The following is a 20,781-nucleotide window of genomic DNA, read 5'->3' on the forward strand; positions in this document are numbered from 1 at the left end:
TCTCTCTGCCTCTGCTTCTCCCCCTCTGTAACTCTTTCAAATAAAGGAGTCTCCTTTTCTTTTTTTTTTTTTTTTAACAGAAAACCTCTCCCTCGTCCCCCACACTCCCGGCTCAACCTAGCAGGCCTCACCCTCTTGGCGATCTGTCCCTCTCCCACTCCCCCAAGGCCAGCTCAGCCCAGAGGCCCCTGCTGAGCACATCTCTTCTGGCTTTGGCCCAGCCCAGCCTCGCCCTCTGGTTCTGCCTCCACCCAGCCCCCACCTTGCCCAGAGTGACCTCTCCAAAGCCCTGCCCCCTACCCAAGCAGACCTCACTGTATAGCTTCTCCCTCCTGCCACCCTCTCGGCCCCTGGGCCTTTGCTTATGCTGTCATCCTCTGGGAATGCCCTCATTTTCCTGCCTAGCATCCTAGCCTTGGCTCTTTAGAAACGGTCACCTGCCTGACCCTCGGGGAAGTCTCCCTGCTTCCTGCTCGCCACCGGGAGGCCAGCACCGGTGTGGCATTGGTGCCTCCCAGTCTGCAGGCAGGAAGGGCAGGACAGCGTGTTAGTCTCTGAGCCTTGGGGACATGCCAGGCGGACAGCGCGCGAGCCTGTCCTCTAGCACAGCGGCTGCTGTTTTGGGGACTGTGACCTGAGTCCTGCCTCTTCTTCCAGGCAAGGGTGCCCAAGAAGAGGTGCGTGTTGCCCCCTCAAACCTAGGGTTTTGCTGGTTGGGTCAGGGAGGGCAGGGCATGTGGAACTGCACTGGGTGTCCCCCTGAGCGTCACTGAGCAGGGACATGGAGAAGCCACGTTCAGCAAAGCTGTAACACAAGATATTTGGTCACGGGAAAGCCTCCCAAGGCCCAGAATGGCCTGGCTCAGGCAGGGCAGCCAAGAGCACCCATTGGCCGGGAGAGGGAAACTTCAGCCCCTCCAGGGCCCCTGACAGCTGAAAGCAAGCACAGACCTGTCATGTGGAAGGCAGGAGATGGGAGTGACTGGCCTGGTCCTGTCTTGGGTTCTGCAAAGCAGATGTGGTGTGCTGGGGTCAAGTAGGGGGCCAGAGGCGCAGAAGTTGGGGCAGAGACTCACAAACAGGGGCTCACAGTGTTCTTGGGCTCGGGATGGAATGAGGGTCTCAGAGGTAAGTGGCCCTGAACCAGGCCAGATCGACGGGGCCCCGAGGCCAGGGCCACACAGGACAAATGAAGGGACGTGAAGCAGAGACCTGGGCCCTCGGCTGGAATGAGGGAGTCGGACAGGGGAGACCTATGATCTGGCCCATAATGACCAGGGCAGGTCTCAGGGAGAGGAGACCAAGGACTGGGGGTCCACAGAAAGGGAGACCTGGAACTTGGCAGGGGTGGGGGTCCCAGGATCGGGGTGAAGTGAAGATCCATGAACGGGGTGACTTGGGGCCTGGGTGGGAGTGGTGGGCTCAGGCGGGCAATGGTGACACAGCTCTCGGGCAGAACGCAGAACTCCAAGGTAAGGAACACGCGGAGGTATTTCAACCCCTCTGGGGACCAAACCCAGCCACCCCCACTCACCCCTGTTCACAAGACACGAGGTTGTTTTTTTTTTTTTTTTTTTTTTTTTGCTTTTTTTCATTTCTTTTTAATACAAACTTGGATCTTTGGGTGTGTCCTGCCAACAGAAAACAACAACAACAAAAGAGAAAACCCAAGAGTGAAAAATAAGAAAGAAAGGAAAAAAAAAAGCTCCCGCAAGAGGTTCTTCTCCCTCCCCCCGACCATGCGAATTTGCACACCACGGGACCACAGCAGGTTTACAGAATGCAATATACAATCCACGATTTATAATAAAACAGTATGTACAATAAATAGGATATTGTTCATTTGTGTCAAACGACCTGTAGATAAATTGCTCAGTGCATTCTTGCAGGGGCTCTGGACACCTCGGGCCCCGCTCGCGACCTCTTGCACACTCTCGCGCTCTCTCGCTCTCTCTTTTTTTTTTTTTGTCTTTTTCTAAAACTGTGTTTTGTTTTTAAGTTTTGTACATTTTTAAAAAGTATTTACAATTGCTGGTTTTGTGCAGAAAGGGCTCACCTTCGGCTTCTGCGTGGAGGAGATGGGCAGGGAGGGGTGGGGGGAGATGGGGCGCAGGGGGTGCAGGTGGGGCGGGGCGGAGGGGCAGGCGCTCCTGCCAGAGGACGATGTGGACGCTGGGAGGGATCTTGGCGTTGGTTTTCTGAAAGCTGCAAAGAAACAGACGAGAAGAGGCAGAAGTCAGCGGCAGGTGGACACTGGGCTTTGAGTCTCGGGAGGGACGGGGACCCCCGCCGCGCCTCCAGATTGCAGGGCTAACTGCATTGTCCCTTCTCCCCAGAACTCCACACCGGCCCCGGGGGATGTCAGGGTAGCTCTGGGACCTCTCGGAGCTCAGTCTGCCCGCCGGGGAGATGGGGTTGCAGGCAATGGAGCAGGCGGAGCGCTCTGGCTCTCTCTGGAGTCAGACCCAGCCAAGTTTGGATGGCAGCACACTGAACACTCTCTAGGATCCTGCAAGTCAAGGGTGGGCCCTGTGGGCCTCAGTTTACTCTGCAGTACAAAGGTCTGTCTAAGGACCCAGCAGCTTTATGTGGCATGATCAATTAAGCTAATTACTATTTGTTAGCATTTTCCCAGCCACAGGCTCCCCGTGTAATAGGAGCAGCTCGGTCATTTCTCCGCCCCAGGCTGCTCTGAGGGGTGACAGCCCTAGGCCAGCTCAGGTGTGGATCCCACAAAGTCGCCCTGTTCTGTGGAGGGTGAGGCGTCGAGGAAGTCTGACTCAGGGACTGAAGAAGGAGCCCAGCTCCGCGCCACCATCTGTGTGAGGCTGAATGCCGCCCTCCTGGAGACGCCCCAGCCCCTACTCCGCGCCGCCACCTGGGCTTGGGAGAACCCCCTTTTCTCAGGCAGTCCTTATGTTTGCAGAGCCTTGGGGCCCTGATTTCCCTATCCAGACCCCAGCCTGGCGGGACCCTCTGGGCTCTCAGTTCTTCAAGGGGTCAGTGGGAAGGCACCCAGAACAGCACCTGGTTAGGCCACTCTCAAGACCCCCAGCCATCAGCCTGGCCTTTTGAGGGTCTATCCTCTTTCGAGAGCTGGACCCTCGCCTCCCACCTCCAGCGAGCGACGGCTGTCACACGGGGTGCTCAGGCTCCTCGGCGAGCCGCCCATTCTCCCCACCAGCGGCACGGAACCTCCTCCCCATTCCCTTCCTCAGCTTCCTCGTGCGACGGGGCCACATTTAAATTCCGCTCAGCCTCGGCTGCTGTCTGCCGGGCAGTCAGCCTTGGGGAGGACTTTTGTCCCGAGGCTGGACTTGCCAGGGCTCCCCCGAGGGCCAGGAGCAGCCCCTCTCCTGGTGCACAGACCAGGTGGCAGGCAGAGGTGTGAGAGGGAGGGCGAGAGCTGCGTGTCGGCCCGGCTGTCAGGCCTGCGGTGAGGGCCGACGGGGTATTCGCTGTGGGGGGAGCCATGTGCCCACCAGGGAGGCGGCTGGGCTCCAGTGGGGGCAATAGGTAGAAAAGCTGCTCTGGGGACTCCCCAGTTAGGGTGACAAACAGGCCAGCTGCCCAGAGGAGAGGGGTACCCAGCAAGGGGCGGGGTGAATGTATCTGGGGGTGCAGGCTCAGCCAGGGAGCTGGGGGCCTCTATCTAGAAGACGGCTTTGTTGGGCCGGTGAACAGTTGCCAAGCTAGAGGACCCTTGTGGGGGTGGCAGGTAGAACGTGTGTGGGGGGGTGACAAGTGAGGGGGAGGTTTAGGCAGCTGCTCCAACCCACTTGGCAAACCAATGGTGCTGAACCCCAGCACTCCCCCCACCCAAGGGCCCAAGGGCAGGCTGGAAGTCTCCGCACAAATCCCTGCCGCCCCCGCCCCCTCCAGCCCTTAGCCACTGCCAGTGACCCTCTCCAAGCCAGGTCTCCATGGTGATCTCAGCCCAGCAGGCAGCTCCTGCCAGAACCTTCCCTGCGGTGCCCGCGGCCAGGCAGCAGGAGGCTTTCTCACCCTCTGCTAAGCCGCCAGGCGAGGCTCACCTTCCTCCTCCCCAGCCCTCCCCAGCTTTTAGGACTTGGCCAGCCAGACTCTGGCAGGATCTGGGGGATGGGGCAAAATCGAAGGCCAGGGATCCCGGCGGCAATGGCGGGGGGGGGGGGGGGGGGAGCGCTGTGGCTGTGGCTGTGGAGGGCCTTGACCTCGCTGGGCTCAACTATCCGCCCAAGGGAAGCCAGCATGCCCCAACATGGCGTTGGGTGCTGGGGACAAAGCAGAGAACAGGACAGCTCTGGTCCTGCTGTTGACAGGCTCCCAGAACGGAGAGGAGGCAGAGCAGACCCCGAGCCAGGCAATTACAGTGCACAGAGACGGAGGGCTGTGCCAAGCGAAGTCCTGGGGGCTCGGAAAGAATGGAGGGGGGCCCTCACCCCATCTCGGCAGGAGGGGCCGAGGCTCTGAACTCACTGCTGGGGTCCCATATGCGTGCACACTGAACAACAGAGCCTTAAGGGGTATAAGGGTGGCTGGCGTGTCAAGGTCCAGCTCGGGTCTTGCACACCTCCGGGACGCTCCCTAGTCATGGTCACCCGTTACCATAGCTACCTGTGCACTTGGCATTCCTGTCCTGCTACTCAGGGCAGAGACCTGGGTGCGTGCGGCACCTCTGTACCCCAATGCCGGCATGCACCCGGCCCCCAGGACACCCACCACTGGTCCTACAACTTAACCCTTTAGTGCTCCGCGAGCAGCATCTGCCACACCACGTTCTGCCGAGTCCTCATGCTCTGAGAGTTTTAGCACCCGAGGTGCCAGGGCATTAAGTGGCCTCTGCCTGCCGGGGGGGCTGGCCCTGGCGCCGCTGGGGGACAGCTGAGCAGAGTCAGAGTGCTACAGACCAGCGATAAGTCAGGTTGTCCGGAAGGAGCTGCTCACACCAGTAGCTGCCGGGGCGCGGGTAAGGCCTCAGCTCCCCTCTCCAGCCTCCGCCCTCCAAGGTGGGGGTCTCAGTGTCGAACAAGGCAATACAGCACAAGGCCAGGACAGGACAAGAGAACCCGAGAGTGATTTGCTGTGTGACCTAGAGCAAGGCCCTTCCCTGTCTGGGCTTGTTTCTACTCGGTAAAGTAAGGGTGTTAAAATGGCGCCCTAAATGGAAGGCCCAGCACAGGCGCGAAGGTTGCCCCACCCCCACCTGCAGGTGGTCATGCCTGTCAGTCACCTCAGCGTGCAGAGGATTCTGCTTCCCAGGGCTCAGGCCACACCTGACGGACAGAAATCCCGTCAGGCTGGCTGGGCCGGCAGCCCCCGAGAGGCGATGGGAACTGCGGGGCGGGGGTCCGAGTGGGTCTCCTAGCTCGAGAAGCACCTCAAAGCCTGTGTCCACACTGAACTGGAGCTCTGCCAGTCACTGCCTCGGCAGTGGGCACAGAGGTCACTCAACAACCCGCATGGGGTCCGTACCCACGGTCACTCAGCAACCTTGGGGTGGCTCCTGCCTCCCTGACCCCCACCGCAGCCACCACCAGCCCGGCTGCAGATGCCCTATGGCAAGACGGGCGCTACCAAGGGGCACTACATGTGCCACTGAGGCGGAGCAAGGGGCGAGAACAATGCACTGGGCGGGCCTCACGGGCCCTGCCTGGCTCTGCCCTTCTGTGCTTTGAGGCCTGGGTGGCTCCGAGCCCTGCGGCGAGTCGTTCCCCACCCCGTGAACTGCGAGAGACGGCACTCTGGGAACTGCAGAGGCTCGGTGACCCCAGAGAGCTGCGAGCTGCGGTCGGTGTACTTACACACCTCCTCTGGGCCCCACCTGCAGCCTTTCCTGAAGACAGGGGGCAGGGGGTGAGGGTGCCCCATGCCCAGCCTCTGCCACTCAGCCTTTCTCCCTGTTCTACACATTTGACTGGAGGTTTGTTTGTTTATTTTTTAACAAACAAATCAGAAATGACCCAGGTGTGAGGAGATGCAGTGGGGGAGGGGAGGGTGGTGGGCACAGATGAGTAATGGGCCCAAAGGAGGAGGTGTGGAGGGCAGGACATTCCCAGGAAGGGCTGTCATCCTGCCATAGAGAGCTACAGTTAACTGGGTCTGGGAAGGATCCTGGAATGCTTCTTGGAGGAGGTGAGGTGTGAGTGAAAGATAGGAACTGACAGGTGGGAGACCACGGTGGGCAGGAAAGGGCAACCCAGGCCAGGGAACCGCAGGAACGCAGGGCGATCTGGGAAAGAACACAGCGGAAACTCCCTCCTGATCTGACCCGCTCCCCGGGGGCTGCTAAGGAAGGGGGTGCGTGAGGGAGGTCAGGCTGGAGCAGGCTGGGTGCCAGGACAGAGCCCTGGATACCTCCAAGGCCACGCCAGGAAGCTGGGTCTTGACTCTGCAGGCAAGGAGGCTGGAGCGGGAAGGATGCAATCCAAAGGTGTGAAGCTACAGTCACAGGAGCAGCTGTGTTTTAATCAATTCATCCAATAAATATTTTAGGGGCTCCAGACACCATGCATCGAAGAACGCCGAGGAATAAGCACTTTGGCGGGCAAAATGAGAAGCACGGGGGTGAGGATGGGGGGTGGGCCGGAGACCCAGGTGGCTGAGCTGAAGACAAATACAAGACCCATCTCTGGCCTCCAGAAGCTCCCGATGCCCGCTCGGTTCACATGGGGCCGGGGGTGGTCCCTGGCGACCCCTGTGGGAGTGTTCGGGTCCTTCCCCGGGAAATGGCCACCTGCAAGCCCCAGGAGGGTGGGCCGTCGCCTGTCTTGTCCAGAGGCCCCCTCGGTGCCAGGTGCAGTGCCCGGCCCAGAGCAGGCTGCACGCTCACGCAGGCTGGACGTGGAGCTGACCCGCCTCCCCTCGTGCTGCAGCATGAAGAGAGGGAAGCATGGCGGCCCAGGCTGTGACAAAGACAGCAAGTGCTCCAGGAGACAAGTCACGCGAGATTACAGTCACACGGCCATGTTTCCGGACTGTTTGCTCTGGGAGAGAGGCCCCGGTGGGTCTGTGTGGACAGGGTTCCCAGTGGATTCTGGTTATTTTTGAGTGAGTCTTGTTGCCTGTCAGGCCTTGGGTCCCTGGGGGGGAGGGGGTGGTGTATATCTGTGACTCACCTTGTCCCGGGGCCCCCCAGGGAGGACTCAGCCCAGCTCTAAGGTGAAGAATGAAGTGGTACTTTGGGGCCTCCCTTCAAAGGCCCCAAACCCACATTAGAATCCAAGACCCTTCCTAGGAGAGCAGCTGGGGACCTGTGGTGCTGGGCAGAGGGGCAAGAGGCAGGGTGCACGACTCGGAGAGCCGGGGTCAGAGGCCCCAGAACCCAGTCTGTGGGGAGGAGCCGATCCATCCAACCACCTGCCACGGATCACAGGCCCACTGCATGCCAGCGGCCAGAACCTCACATGGAATCACAGTGGATTCTCCCAAGAGACGCAGAGAGCCACTAGCTGGTGAGTGACAGCACCAGGCCGTGCACGGGGAGGTGGCCAGCCACCAGCCTGGCGTGGGGGCCCTGCTCCAGGACGTGGGCAGCGGGTAAGGAGAGACTGCCTTCCCAGGAAACAAGGACCTGGCCTAAGCTCAGCTGCGGGAGCAACGATGGCCTGAGAGGGGTCCGAGCACAAGCCCAGAAGGGGCAGGGCAGGACTGGCTGAGCCGGGACGTGAGGCCTTTTGCTCAGAGCCAGAGGCAAGATCAAGTGACCTCCTGAGGTTCCAAGACTTAGACAAAGCCCAGAGCAGCCGGGGCCTGGCCCAGGCCTGGGCATGCCTGATGACCCCAGTTGGATGGTGGCTTTGGGAAGGGTTTCCTGCTCCAGTCAGGCCCCAGCTGGTGTGGCCTTGGAGGACCTGTGACATTTGTCTTGGCCTCAGGTCCAGACCCGAGAGGAGAGAGGGACTCGAGATTCCTGGACACTTTGGAGGGCTCATCCTACCCTTCCCGTCCCACCCCAGGGGCTGGAAGGGCCCATCTTCAGCCTGAGGGGTCTCACGTGGAGCCAGTCTGTCTGGCTCTGCTTTCTATCTACGGAACCAGAGATGCCTGCGTGGGCCCCAGGCCCCCCTCCCTGGACCCATCAGCCACAGCTCGGGCCAGCCGGGTCCCACATTCCCGCTTCTGCCTCCTCTGACCTTTCACGTCCTAATTCACAGTGGGAGGTGACCTGCCTTGGCTCACAGTTCCCCCTGCCTGGAATATCCTCCCTCCAGTCTCCTAATCTTGCCTATCCTTCAAGGTCAAGTTCAAAAGCAGCTTCTTCCACAGAACCTCAAAATTCTTTGAAAAATGTCAGACTCAGAAGGAACCGCAGTAATTGCCCACCCCAAGCCATAACTCTGCAGATGGGGAGTTGGGGTTGTGGGGCTGGAGCAGCCCCCAAGCTGTGCAGAGGCAGCGCGGGGTCCATTATGACAGTGGCTTCACCACTGGTGCCAGCGCTGTGGTATGATGGGTGAAGCTGCCTGGTGCAATGCCTGCATCCCCTGTCTGAGTGTTGGTTCATGTTCCAGCTGCTCTGCTTCCAATCCAGCTCCCTGCTAATAATGTTCCTGGGAAAGCAGCAGGAGGGTGGCCCAAATCCTTGGACCCCTGCACCCACGTGGGAGACCCGGATGGAGTTCCTGGCTCCTGGCTGTGACCTGGCTCAGCCCTGGATGTTGCAGCCATTTGGGGAGTGAACCAGATTATGGAAGATCTTTCTCTTCCTCATCATTCTGCCTTTCAAATAAATCAATCTCAAAAACAAAAACAACAAAAAACCAAAAAACCCACACCAGCTCCACCATTTTCTAACTACGCATCCCCTGTACAAGGTTCACAGCTGCACCTGTTTCCTCAACTCTGCAGTGGGGGCGGGGGCAGGCACTCCGCCCAGGCTGCTGTGAGGGCTCTGGGAGGCAGCACAGCAGAAGGGACTAGCACAAATGTGCGTCCCTCCTCTCCCAAGGGGGCAGAGGGATGGCTTCTGAACACAACCCCGGCCGGCTGACATGCAGTCTTCGTCCCTGCCTGCCTCTGGGCACCTGGTCCTGGCTAGCACGTGCTGTCGGGTTCTCTGTGTACTTGCATTGGCTTCCTGAGGTGGACGCTGGGCGCGAGGACAGGGGCCATTTCTGCTTTGTCTGCCCAGCGCCTGGCACTGAACGAGCCCGCTGGGGCTCAGGACGCGAGGCTGAGCTGAATTACTGCTCCTCCAGTGCCCGGCGTCACAAGTGCTCACTGCCCGTTCGTTGGGGAATGAGCGTGTCATTGTCCTTTCTGCTTGTGCTCTCTGGTGACAACATGATTCCCTCTTTCCTGCATCCCCAACCTTTACTCCCTCCCACGATGGCTGCAGCCAGTCCCTAGTCCCAGAGGGTTGCCACCGACGAGGAAACCTGCCTTGGAGAAGCGAGACGGTTCTTCCACCACCTCGGTCCAAGCTCACCATCACTGCCTGCCTGCCTGGACTGCCCCAGTGTGGTCTCCCCACCGCAGCCCCTGGCATCCCGGCTGAGGACTCCTGGGTGGCTCCCCATTTGTCTCAAGACTTCAAGTCCTAGCAGTGCCCTGAACGGGTGGCCCCTCACTCAGCTTTACGGCTGCCCACGGCTTCCTCGAAGCTGAGCCCCTGCCGCCATGGCTCCCTGCTGCGTTCCCTCTGCCCAGAACGCACCTGCTGTTCCCTCGCTTCCTTCAGCATTAGCCGAGGTCTGGTCAGCCTGGCAGAGGCTCTCACAGCCTCCTCGCTGGTTTTCTCCTGCACAGTCCTTTTCATGGCCATAATCATCAAATGCTTTGTGTCACTCTGTTCACTGTCTCTCCCTCCCAACTGGAAGTCCCTCGAGGACCCGAGCCTCATCTGCAGCGTTCACTGTGGTGCCCCCAGTGCCTGGCTTATCGGAGGTGCTGGACAGATGTCCCTGGAACAACTGAATGCATGGGTTTGAGGACAGAGCTGTTAAGTCCCTGCCTGAGTGGGGAGTGCGGCCAGGACGTGGGGCTGGATGGTGTCCCAGTTTCTCCTGCGTCCAGGCCTCCCTGGGTGGCTCTGTTAGGCATTTCACTGAGCTGTGACCTGCCCAAACACCCAGCCCCCACACCCGCTCATTCTCCCTCCTGGAGCCTGGGAGGAACGGTTTTTGGATTATTTCACATTTTTGGATTATCCACGAGACATCTCCCCTCCAGTGAGAAGGATCAAGAGTTTGACATTTTAAACCCTAAGCAGCTTCTTCCTGGCCTGCTTCAGATCTGCAGTGAGACGCAAGGGGAATGGAAGGCCATTTTAATCTTCGCCTGGCCTCGCGAGAAAGGAAAATACGCTGCCAAAGGAAAAAAAAAGACAACAACTTTGGCCCATTGTCTCCGCCACACAGAGCTGCAAGAGCCTGAGAGATTCTTGGGGTCCATTTCCTTGGACAGATGGGGAGACAGAGGGCCAGAGGGGCAAAAGCTTGGTCAAGGGCATGCAGCAAGTGGGTGGTCAACCACAGACCGCACCTGCCCCAGACCTCCTGACCGCCATGTGCGGTCCTTGCCACTGGGCCCTGGGGAGGGGGGTACTGGCAGTAACGGGGCACCAAATGCCCATGGACACGGCCTCAGGATCTCGAGTCACCCCGGCCACGAATGGTGCCCCCAGAGCACGGACAGAGCTGTCCAGGCAACCTGCTCTCTGGAACAGCAGCTCCCAGGAGGCTATGGTGGCAGTAGGGGTGAAGGGCTCCAGGGCTCGGATGTGTCCCCAGGCCACCCAGCTGGGCCACCGTGGCCAGGCCAATCTGTGAAGCTCTCTTGGCCCAGAGGGGGCTGGTTGTGACTGTATTTCTGGAGCAGGTTGTTCTTGGAGAAAATCCCTTCAACCCTGCTCCCTTTCACCATTTTGGGGGCACTTTCTCTTTTACTTTCCTTTCTTAAACACCAAATCTTGAGGATACTAAAACTGACTCCGCCTAATGAGGTCACAGTGCCTGACAAAAATCACACAGGGAGAGCTCGCAGTATTTAACTGAACTCTTAGAAAAGCCTTCGGCTGCAAGACAGGCGATGGCTTCTCCAGGGGCACAACACTGATGGGACAGCCCCTCTGCCAGGAGTCCCCAGCAGTGCACGAATCCCAGCACCCCTTCTCCATCACTGGACCCCTACCTGGCCCATAGTCTCTGACCACAGAGCCCACCTCAGGCCTAAGACATCACAAAATGGCCTGTGGGGGTATCCCCTGGGGGGCCGAGAGCAGACTCCTTGGGCCACTCCGTAACGCCCTCGATGAGTGTGTGACCAAGACCACGCGCTGGCTGAGTCTTGGTACCACTGAGGCGCCCAGGAAGTGGGGGTGGCCCTTCACCTGCTCACACTGAGCAGTGCAAAGCCCTGCCTTGTAAGGAGCCCGGTGGTGAGCCTTTCCCAGGAACTCACGAGCTGGCACGAACGAGGGAACAGACGACGGGGCCCCACCCTGGCCATGGTCTTCCGGCCATTTCAGTAGCAGGACTTCTGGGATGTCCGAGCCCACCGGTGGGCTCCCCACACGAGCACCCAGCTCTTCCCCGCCCAGCTACAAAACATCTAACCCCGAGTCCCTGCTTGCCACTGCCAGGCCCCGCGTCTCGCGCTCAAATGAGACCCAGGGGTCCTGCACATTCCCTGCCCTTCCCCAGCTCCATGGTCCTCAGCCCTCCGCCCCCAGCCTCTGCCCACTGCTCCCATATCCCCAGACTCACCCAGGAACAAAACCTCGCGGTCCAGTCGGCACTTCAGTTGGCACTACAGGGAGGTGACGGTGAATGTGTCCTCAGGGTGAGGTTCTGCCATGGGCCCCAGGAAGCCGCTCTTGGGGCCCCCACCCAGGCCAGGATGCGCCTGCGGCATAAAGCCCGGATACCTGTAGGCGCTGTCCTGCAGGGGCAGCAGCGAGTCCCTCGGCACAGGGGAGAGGGTCAAGTCACTAAGGAGAGGACAGCCATAGCCAGCAGCAGCTGCAGCAGGGCCACGGGGTGGGCCGGGCGGCCGGGCCATCTCCAGTGGCTCTTTGTCGGCCTTGGGCGTGGCCGGTGGGCTAGCCAGGTGGGGGGCACTGAGGCACGCGGCCTCCGTCCTGCCCAGGAAGTCAGCAAGCAGTCCTGCCCCTACCTTGCCTTCATAGGGCGGGCTGCGGGCAGCTGAGCCTGGCGGGTACCAATAGGCTGTGCCCTTGCAGCTGGGGGAGTCGTAGTGGGGCTGGCCCAGGGGCAGGTCCCGGCAGCTCAGGTGGGCCTGAGCTGCAGCCGTGTGGCCCAGGCTGGCCCCCTGGAGCCCGTGCTTGAGAGGCTCGCAGGCAGTCAGCTTTGTGGGCGGCGGCCGCAGTTCTTCCTTGAAGCCCAGCGTGGGCGAGCAGGTGGGCGAGTATGCCTTCTGCAGGCCAGCATCGAACACCGTGGGTGGGTGGGCCAGCGGCGGGAAGTGCTTGCCATCGAGCTCAGGGGCACCCAGGCTGGGCGAGTCACAATGGAAGCCCTGGCCAAAGGTGCCGTCAGAAGGCGTGGACGGGTTCATGGAGTAGGGTCCCATGAAGTCACAGGGGTCTCGCTCTCCCACGCCGAAGGCCCTCGACTGCGAGGGGAGTGGGGACATGCTGCTGTCCCCGCTGTAATAGTCCAGGCCGAGGTCCGGACTGTCCTGGAACAGTGGGTTGACGGGCTGAGGCTTGGGGATGAACTTGGCTTTGGCCGCCGCCCCGCCCCGCTCCTTCTTGGCGGAGCAGGCCCCACCGCCCCGCCCTCCCCGTGGCTGCCGGGGCCCGGTACTGCGTTTGGACGGGTAACCCGAGGCAGCAGCTGGGGCGGACGTCGGGAAGCCGAGGTGCGAGGCCTCGAACAGGTCCACCTTCTTCCGCCGTCCACGGCCCGGCTTGGAGCTGCTCTGGAAGAGGACACTCTGGTTCCAGTTGTAGCCGGGGGCGGAGGAGGCCTCGTTCCAGTCCATCATCAGCTTCTCCAGGCTGGACAGGCTCGACTGGCCCTCGCTGCTCGAGGCCTCGCTGTTGGCACGCCGGAAGCCGCCGCCGCCACCGCCACCCACGGGCTGACTGAACTGGGTGCTGTCGGAGGACGACTCCGAGAAGGTCTCGGACACGGCCGTCTGCTGCTTCACCTTCTGGGGCGTGTAGTTGGAGATGTCCAGGATCACGTTGGGCTCACTGACGTGGCAGTCGAAAGTGGGATTGTAGAGTTGACTAAAGGCCTCGGAGGCCCAGTCCAGGCCCCCATAGCCCTGCCGGAAAGGCCACTGAGAAGCCCCCGCAAACTGACGACAGTTCTCGGGCGAGGGCTGGAAAGAGGAGGACGAGGAGGAGGCGGCAGAGGCTGCAGAGGCGGCAGAAGCCGTGGTGCCCTTGGGCACCATGTAGCCACCGGGCGAGACGGTGCTGGCCCGGCTGTCACAACGCAGGGGTGTCGGGGCGGAGCCGGAGAAGGGGGCCGCCTCGGAGCTGTTGAAGAAGGAGGCCTTGCTGGGTGGCAGGCAGGGGCCCCCGGTCGGCGGTGGGGCATAGCCAGCGCTGTGGGCGCTGCTGGGCGAGGCGGGCAGGCTGTTGCCGCTGCCGTAGGCGAAGCTGCAGTCCTTGCTGTTTGCACAGTCTTGGCCCGTGAAGGGCTTAGCAGGGGCGAAAACGCTCTGTCCAGTCCCATAGCCGCCATACTGGGGTGGGTAGGTGTTGGCAGGCGGGTGGGCCGTGGGCGAACGGGCCACGGCTGAGGGTGGGGGAGCCAGCTTGGGGAAGGTCTCGGCCGCCCGGCAGTCTGAGGTGGCCGGGGTTATCCCATAGCTCGCAGCCCGGCCCGGCGGGAAAGTCTGGCGAGAGGGCAGGACAGGCTGGAAGGAGGGGTCTGCCCCAGCCCCGCTGCTGCCCACTGCCACCGGGCTGGCTTTGGTTCCCCGACTGGGGAAAGTGGCCAGGCCCCGCTGAGCAGGCAGGGCGCTGGTGGGCGGCCCCGCGTAGGTGCCTGATGCCTTCCGGGACTCTGGGCGAGAGGCTGAGAGCGCGAAGTCCAAGAGGTCGGAGGAGTCATCGGAGTCGAGCAGTGAGCGGAAGTAGCCAGTGAAGAGGTTCTGGCGCTCCTGGCTGAGCTCGCTCTGGCCCGAGGGTGTGCCCGTGCCATAATAGCTGCCTCGGCCCGAGGCCCCACTCTCCAGCCCCGAGGAGGCAAAGACCCGGGCCTCGGTCCCCTGAAACCCGCAGTTTCGGCCGGCCTGCCCACCTGGGTGCCCATGGTGAGGGGCCCAGCCGCCGGCCTTGTCTCCGGCCCACTCAGCGCCCGCCTCCCCGAAGCCGGGGCCACCGGGCACCTGCTCCGGGAACAGAGTCCCATTCTTCCGGGACCGCCTTTTGCGCTTGGGTTTCCCAGTCACGGCGTCCACCTCCCCCCGGCCCCGCTTGCGTGGGTGCCCCAGCTCAGTGAGGCCGGGGGCCCCGAGCCCGGCGCCTGCCACTGCCACCACCTTCTTCTTCTTGCCGATGCCCTCGAAGAAGTCACTGAAGGAGCACCGGGCTGCCTTGGCCGCGTGGCCCCCGCCCCGGCCGCCGAAACCGCCTGCTTTGCCCCCGCGCCGCCGGAAGCCCTGCACGCGATGCAGGAAGTGGGAGATGCTCTGGGTGTCAGGGGCCTGGTGCACTGACTCGGGCTCGCTGGGTGTCCAGCAGCGGGGCGGCGAGCACCGCCCGGCGCACTGGCTTTGGCGGTTCAGGAAGGCCAGCTTGGCCAGCACGTCCGAGTACTCAGCCTTGCTGTCGTTGGCGTCGGCCGCATAGGACGGCTGAGGCGATGCCAGCTTCTGCTTCCTCCTCCGTCGCTTCTTCACCTCTGGCATGGCCATGGTGGCTGCTGCCACAGTGGCCGTCTCGGCGGCCACCACGGCCGGCTCTTTGGGCTTACCGGGACCCAGCAGCAGGTTCTTCGGGGGACGACCGCGCTTGCGTTTGAGGATGATGGGCATCTCGCCGGGCGGGAAGACCACCACCACGTTCCGGCCGTTGTTCTTCATCTTCAGCAGGGGCGTGGGCTCCGCAGACACGCGGAGGCCCAGCTCCTTGCCCTCCACGCTCAGGCTGCTGCTCAGGGATGACACTTTGTACGTGGTCTTGTTCCGCCGGCCCAGCGACACAGGGATCTTGGCCATCTTCACCACCATGCGCCGCACACCCCGGCACTTGCCTTTGCGGCTGGGGACCATAGGCGTCTGGGAAGATTCCGGCTCCAGCTCCGGGACTGGGACTGGGCCCGGGCCCGGCAGCGCAGGAGGCGGTGGAGGCGGTGGGGGGGGAGGGGGCTCAGCCAGGGCAGCCGCCAGCCCTGTGGGCATAGGCAGGGGCAGCAGGCGGCCCTCGGGTCCAGCGTCTGCCTTGCGCCCCCGTCCGGCTTTCCGCCGGCGACACAGAATCTTTGGCCTATCAGTGCGCCGCAAGGCGTACTTGGGGTGGCCCTCAGGCCCAGGGGGGCCGTGGGGTGAGCACAAGTCCAGGCGCAAGGGCTCCGCCAGCGGGCAGTGCCCCAGGGGCTGCTGAGGCTCCAGACGGCGACCCGGGACGTCCAGCAACTTGGGCAAGGGGTCGAGCGCCTGAGGGTCGAGCAGCTGCGATTCCAGGGAGTCAGGCAGGGTGTCCAGGGCCTGCAGTGTCAGAGGCGGCAGCCCCAACGGATCGGCAAGCGGCTGCAGGGGTGGCAGCTCCAAAGCTTCCCCGAGCGGCTCTAGAGCCTGTGGGTCCAGAAAGCGGGGCTGGGGGTCCAGGAGCTGAGGCTCCGGCTCTGGAGAAGGGGGCTCAAGGGCTTGGGCCTCCAGCAGCTGGGCCTCAGGGCACGTAAGGGAGGCCAGCTCACTGAGGATGTCGGCGTCCGCGAGCTCCGAGTAATCAGGGCCGTCCGGCTCCGGCTCTGGGGGCAGCGCGGGGGCTGCAGCCGTGGCTCCGGGACTATGGCCTTGGCCAGGCGGGGGACTCTCCCTAGGCTCAGGCTCAGGCTCATAGAGGGGGTGGCTGGGCCGTTCCGACTTGGCATGGGGGGTGGCCCGCTCCTCGGGGCTGCGGATGCTGTTGGCCAGGCTGGGGGAGGAGAAGAAGCTGTACTGGAGGTCGCCGGGTGGCGGGGCAGGCGGGCGGCTGAGCCGGAGCCCACCGCAGTCCAGGTGCACGCCGCTGTGCTGCAGGTCCTGGGAGAGCCGGGTCAGGTCCTTCATGATGTCAATCAGCTGCACCACTGGTCGCAGGGTCACCCGCCCGTTGTCCCAGCGGCGGTGGGAGCTGCTGCTGTCGCCCGCCGGTGTGGGGCAGCGGGCCTGTGAGACGGGCCTGGCTGCCCGCGGGGGCAGTGGGTCGTCCCCCTTGGCGAGGACTGGTGGGCGCCGGGTGCTGGGGTCCCGGCGTGGAGGTGGGCGTGGGTTCTCAGAGAAGGCGTGGGTGGAAAAGCCCTTGTCGGGTGGGCTGGCGGGGGGCCGGGAGGGCAGCAAGGGCCGGGGGGTGGGGGGGCCGCCGGGGTAGTACTTGGGCTCCCGGAGGTAGTCAGGAGAGCTGCACACGGCACTGGAAGTCACCACCAGGCCCTGGGGCTTCACACGCATCCTGACCTTGTCCTCCGAGGGCCGCCGGGCGGGGCCGGGGCTGACATGAGGGTGCGAGAAGCCGGGACCAGGACCTGTTGGGCAGGACAGGCAGGAGGTCCCTCACTGAACAGCTCACCAGCTTCCCTTCTCAGTGAGCCCCTGAGCCTTCCCCCAGCCCTCTCAAAGCGTATGCATGGGCCCCGGTTCTCACTGACAACTCACCTGCCCTGGAGACCCTGGCTATGGGCTCAGGGAGAACAGACCCCTGCCTCTGCAGGGAAGCCCAAGGGAATGGCAAGGGGAGCACTCGGGTTGACTTAAGAAGGGGGCTGGGAAATCCTACCAAGGGCATGGCCTCCCACCTCCCCGCCCCCACCCCACTCACCCTCGGCTCTGCCGCCTGGGCTGTCACACTGGAGATCTCTGTGGACGAGACAGCGACAGGGGACCTGAATTCCCCACGTGGTCTGGGGGCCACAGCTCAGTGCCTGGCCACCTGCCCACTGCTCAGGCCTCCTCCAGGAACCACCCCCCAGCTCCTTAGGTTGCTCTCTGCAGCGCGCATACCCCGCTGACCTGGGAGAGAGAGGGCCCCTGTGCCTGGGGGCGCTGCCAGTCGCTGGCCGTCAGCTGGGGGTGCTATGGAGCAACTTCGGCCTGAGCCCAGGCCTCGGGCGTGGACAGCGCCTGGAAAGGACCATTGCAGCTCAGGTTTAGTGGGCACCTACTGCGCGCCAGGCACTGGGCTGGATGCTGTGTGGGCACCGTTTCATTTAACACTTCATACAGATCCTGTGAGGTGCGGGCTAGTAATAAGCCCATTTTGCAGACAAAGAAATGGAGGTTCTAAGATGAAAGAACTCACTACTTATGGAATGCCTGCTTTGCAAAAGGGCTGGGCAGACAGATACTGATTAGATAATCGTGAATGATTTAATCGTTAGTGGCATAAGAGCTGCAGGGAAGTGAAGCATGCCTAAGGTCAGAGCTTCAGCAGTCACTACTATCGATGCCCCCAAAGACACTGTCACTGCTGCCAAACACGGGGCCATTACACGGCACCCCTTGCCTCACACCCCTGCAGACCAGAGATTGAGGTCAGCACCCTTCCCAACTCCACAGAGCCCACCACTGAAGGCACTGAGCACCATGAAGGCAAGGATCATGTCCCTTTCTGTATGTGGCTTCCAACACCCAGAGTGGCACGTGGCCCTCAAGATGGTTTCAAGAAAGATTTGTGGTGGAGCAGGTGCTATGGTGTGGCAGGTGAGGCTGCTGCTTGCAGTGCCGGCATCCCATATGGGTGCCGATTCGAGTCCCGGCTGCTCCACTTCCAATCCAGCTCTCTGCTATGGCCTGGGAAAGCACTGGAGGATGGCCCAAATCCTTGGGCCCCTGTACCCACATGAGAGACCCGGAAGAAGCTCCTAGCTCCTGGCTTTGGATCAGCCCAGCACTGGCCATTTGGGGAATGAACCAGAGGATGGAAGACCTCTCTCTCTCTCTCTCTCTCTCTCTCTCTGCCTCTCAAATAAATGAGTAAAATAAATTAAAAAAAAAAAAAAGATTTGTGGAATGAGTGAATGAACAAGGCACACACAACAGTCAATCCTGCCTCAAGTGTGACCCAAGAAGGAAGCTGAGGCAGGGAGAGGGACGGGGTTGCAGGATGGGACACTCTCTGACCCTCTGCAGTGCTCCAGCCCAGCCCCAGCCTCGCTCAGGTCCCATCAATCTCCATGTCACAGTCCCCATCACCGGTAGGCAATCACCAGAGCACCTCCCCCGAGGGTGTGGGCTCTGCAGGGGCAGGGATCACATCTGTCTTGTTTACTGCAGCATCCCCTGACCCCAGGACCTGGGCTACCGATGCTCCATAAATGTTTACCAACTGAGCCCTCAAGCTGGTCAGGGCAGAGCTGGGATTTAGATCCAGGCATGTCTGACTCCCAAGGGAGCCTGAAGCCTCAGGACCATGGCTGATCCTGAGGAACTATGATCTGGAGGAGTTGAATGGGCCCTGGTCACTGGGAGGGTTGTAAAGACAGCCCCAGGAGGCCTGGCACTGTGGTGCAGTAGGTAAAGTCACCACCTGCGATGCCAGCATCCCGTATGGGTGTGGGTTTGAGTCCTGGCTGCTCCACTTCGATCCAGCTCTCTACTAATGTGCCTGGGAAAGCAGCAGAGGATGACCCCAGTGCTCGGGCCCCCACCAGCCACATGGGAGAACTACTTGGAGCTCCTTGCTCTTGGCTCCAGCCTGGCCCAGCCCTGGCCATGATGGCTATCCAGGAAGTAAACCAGCAGATGAAGATTTCTCTCTCTCTCTCTCTCTCTCTCTCTCTCTCTAAGTAAATAAATAAATCTTAAAAAAAAAAAAAAAAAAGAAGAAGAAGAAGACAGATCCTGATCATTGTCTAGTGTCTGGCCCTGACCTAAGGGTTGGCTCACAAGGCCTAACCTCCAAAGACACAGGGAGACTCTCACTGGCTGTCACACCTCCCAGAAAGAGTGCAGAGGTGAAAGCGCGATGGGATGGCGTGGAAAGGGACACACCCCCCTGCACCTGTTCAGTGAGCAGTCATTTGCAATCTACAAGCTCCCTCACAGGTGACCCACAAAATCCTCATGGCAACCGGGGAAGCATGGTTTATTACCCCCGTGCTACAGGCTCAGAGGGGTTGTGTGACTTGTTTGAGGTCACCCAACTACTGGATGGCAGGAGTCCTAATTCTGTCCTAAGTCCAAAGCCTCCTTCTACTCCCAGCTCTTACAATTCTCCTTCAGCCACTTCCGAAAATGCTTCTTCTAGAGCTGTGGTCTAATTTAAGGCTGGGAGGAGCCTTCAAGTTATCTAACCCATTGGCTTCCAAACCCTAGGCCTGGGGGAGCCATGCAGCATTCCAGATAGCCAGGCCCTGGTCTGGGTCTCGAACACATCCAAAGGAACATCCGGGAATCTATTTCTCATCAGCCACCCCAGAGAGAACACTGCTCTAGTGTCATCTCATGCCCCACCCATTTTGCAGGTGAGGAAACTGAGACCGGAAGGGGCAGAGAGACCTTGTTGAGGCCCCAAAGGGCCCTTATGGTGCTTGCTAGGGTGGAACATCCCTCTGTCCACCGTCCCTTCCGTCTCTGTAGGCCCTGGGTCTGGAAGCTCCTCCTCAGGGTCCCACCTACTGGCTCACTCAGGGCACTGTTCACTTCCACGCCCGGGTGTGGACCCGGCCCCTCCCAGGTCAGGCGCTCTCTGCTCCAAGGACTTGGAGCACTGGTGCTCTTGCAGGACGACCACGGGGAGCACCTTCACAAAGGAGGGAGGGGAGGGGAGCCCCCAGGGCCACTCTCCAACAGCACAGCCGCCCTGTAGCCCCCAGCCGCACTCTCTGAGGTGCCACCAGAAGCCTCCAACCCATCCTGGCTGAGGGTGGGGCTCTGCAGACCTCCCACTTGGGGCCAGAGGGTGTAATCTTGGCAGGAGAGCAAACCCTCCTCTGCCGTGGCCGGCTTCTGTTCCACCCACCCGTGAAGACCTTTGGCCACGTCCTCCGGCTCTGGCCACTGCTCTCACTTGCTCGCTCGCTCGGAGCCTCCAGGATCTGAGGGAAGCAGCTGGCTCCCCTCCCTACCACACCCTGGCAGCCATTCTCTTGGACCCCTCCCAAGGGTACCACCTAGCCTTGGTCTGTGAACAAAGTCAAAAGGGTCCTTCTGTCTGCCTGTCTGCTTCTGGGTCAGTGTGTCTGGCTCTGCCCATGGGGACAGCAGCCTGCTGGGAGGGGCAGGGGGCCCCAACCTGCTGTGCACAGTGCCGGGAAGCGCCAGCCCACATCCTTGAGTCCCCAGCCCCACCCTCCCCCGCTGTGGCTGTGACCACCCCACCCCTTCCCCAGCTCTCCGCCCCCCTCCCCCACCCACAGCCTCCCCAGGGGAGTCAGCCTGCCAGCCCCAGCTCTCACTTCCGGCCTCATGACCCTCTCTCCAGCTTGCACACTCCCCCGCCCCCCATTTCCCTCCCAGCCTGGTTTGAAGGCCCAGGGATGTCCTCAAATGGAAAACACTGCCTCAAAGAGGCTATTACTGCCGCTCGGAGACCTTCCCCATCACATCACTTCCCTTCCCCTCCTGGGGCCACATCTCCCAGGATCTGCCCATCAGGAACTGGTCATGGCCCTTGTCTGCCTCCTTCTCTTCAGCCCCCTACCCATCCAGCCCTCTGGACCTGAAGACCTGATTTTGGCC

At 61.6% G+C, this 20,781-nt stretch overlaps 1 protein-coding gene across 6 annotated transcripts in view; it reads right to left on the minus strand.

The window, feature by feature from the left end:
• Positions 1–1,617: 1,617 nt before the first annotated feature.
• Positions 1,618–20,781, minus strand: part of AHDC1 (AT-hook DNA binding motif containing 1) — a 61,672-nt gene continuing 42,508 nt past the window's right edge. For all 6 annotated transcript variants that reach the window (XM_062190736.1, XM_062190742.1, XM_062190737.1 and 3 more), the window contains 4 exons: positions 17,113–17,223; positions 16,922–16,959; positions 11,688–16,628; positions 1,618–2,205 (listed from right to left, as the gene is read on the minus strand). In XM_062190736.1, the coding sequence (XP_062046720.1) occupies positions 11,731–16,554 (4,824 nt within the window). In that variant the 5' untranslated portion in view covers positions 16,555–16,628; positions 16,922–16,959; positions 17,113–17,223 and the 3' untranslated portion in view covers positions 1,618–2,205; positions 11,688–11,730. The remainder of the gene's footprint in view (positions 2,206–11,687; positions 16,629–16,921; positions 16,960–17,112; positions 17,224–20,781) is intronic.

The sequence above is a fragment of the Lepus europaeus genome, chromosome 5, assembly GCF_033115175.1.
Source record: "Lepus europaeus isolate LE1 chromosome 5, mLepTim1.pri, whole genome shotgun sequence".
Taxonomy (NCBI): Eukaryota; Metazoa; Chordata; class Mammalia; order Lagomorpha; family Leporidae; genus Lepus; species Lepus europaeus.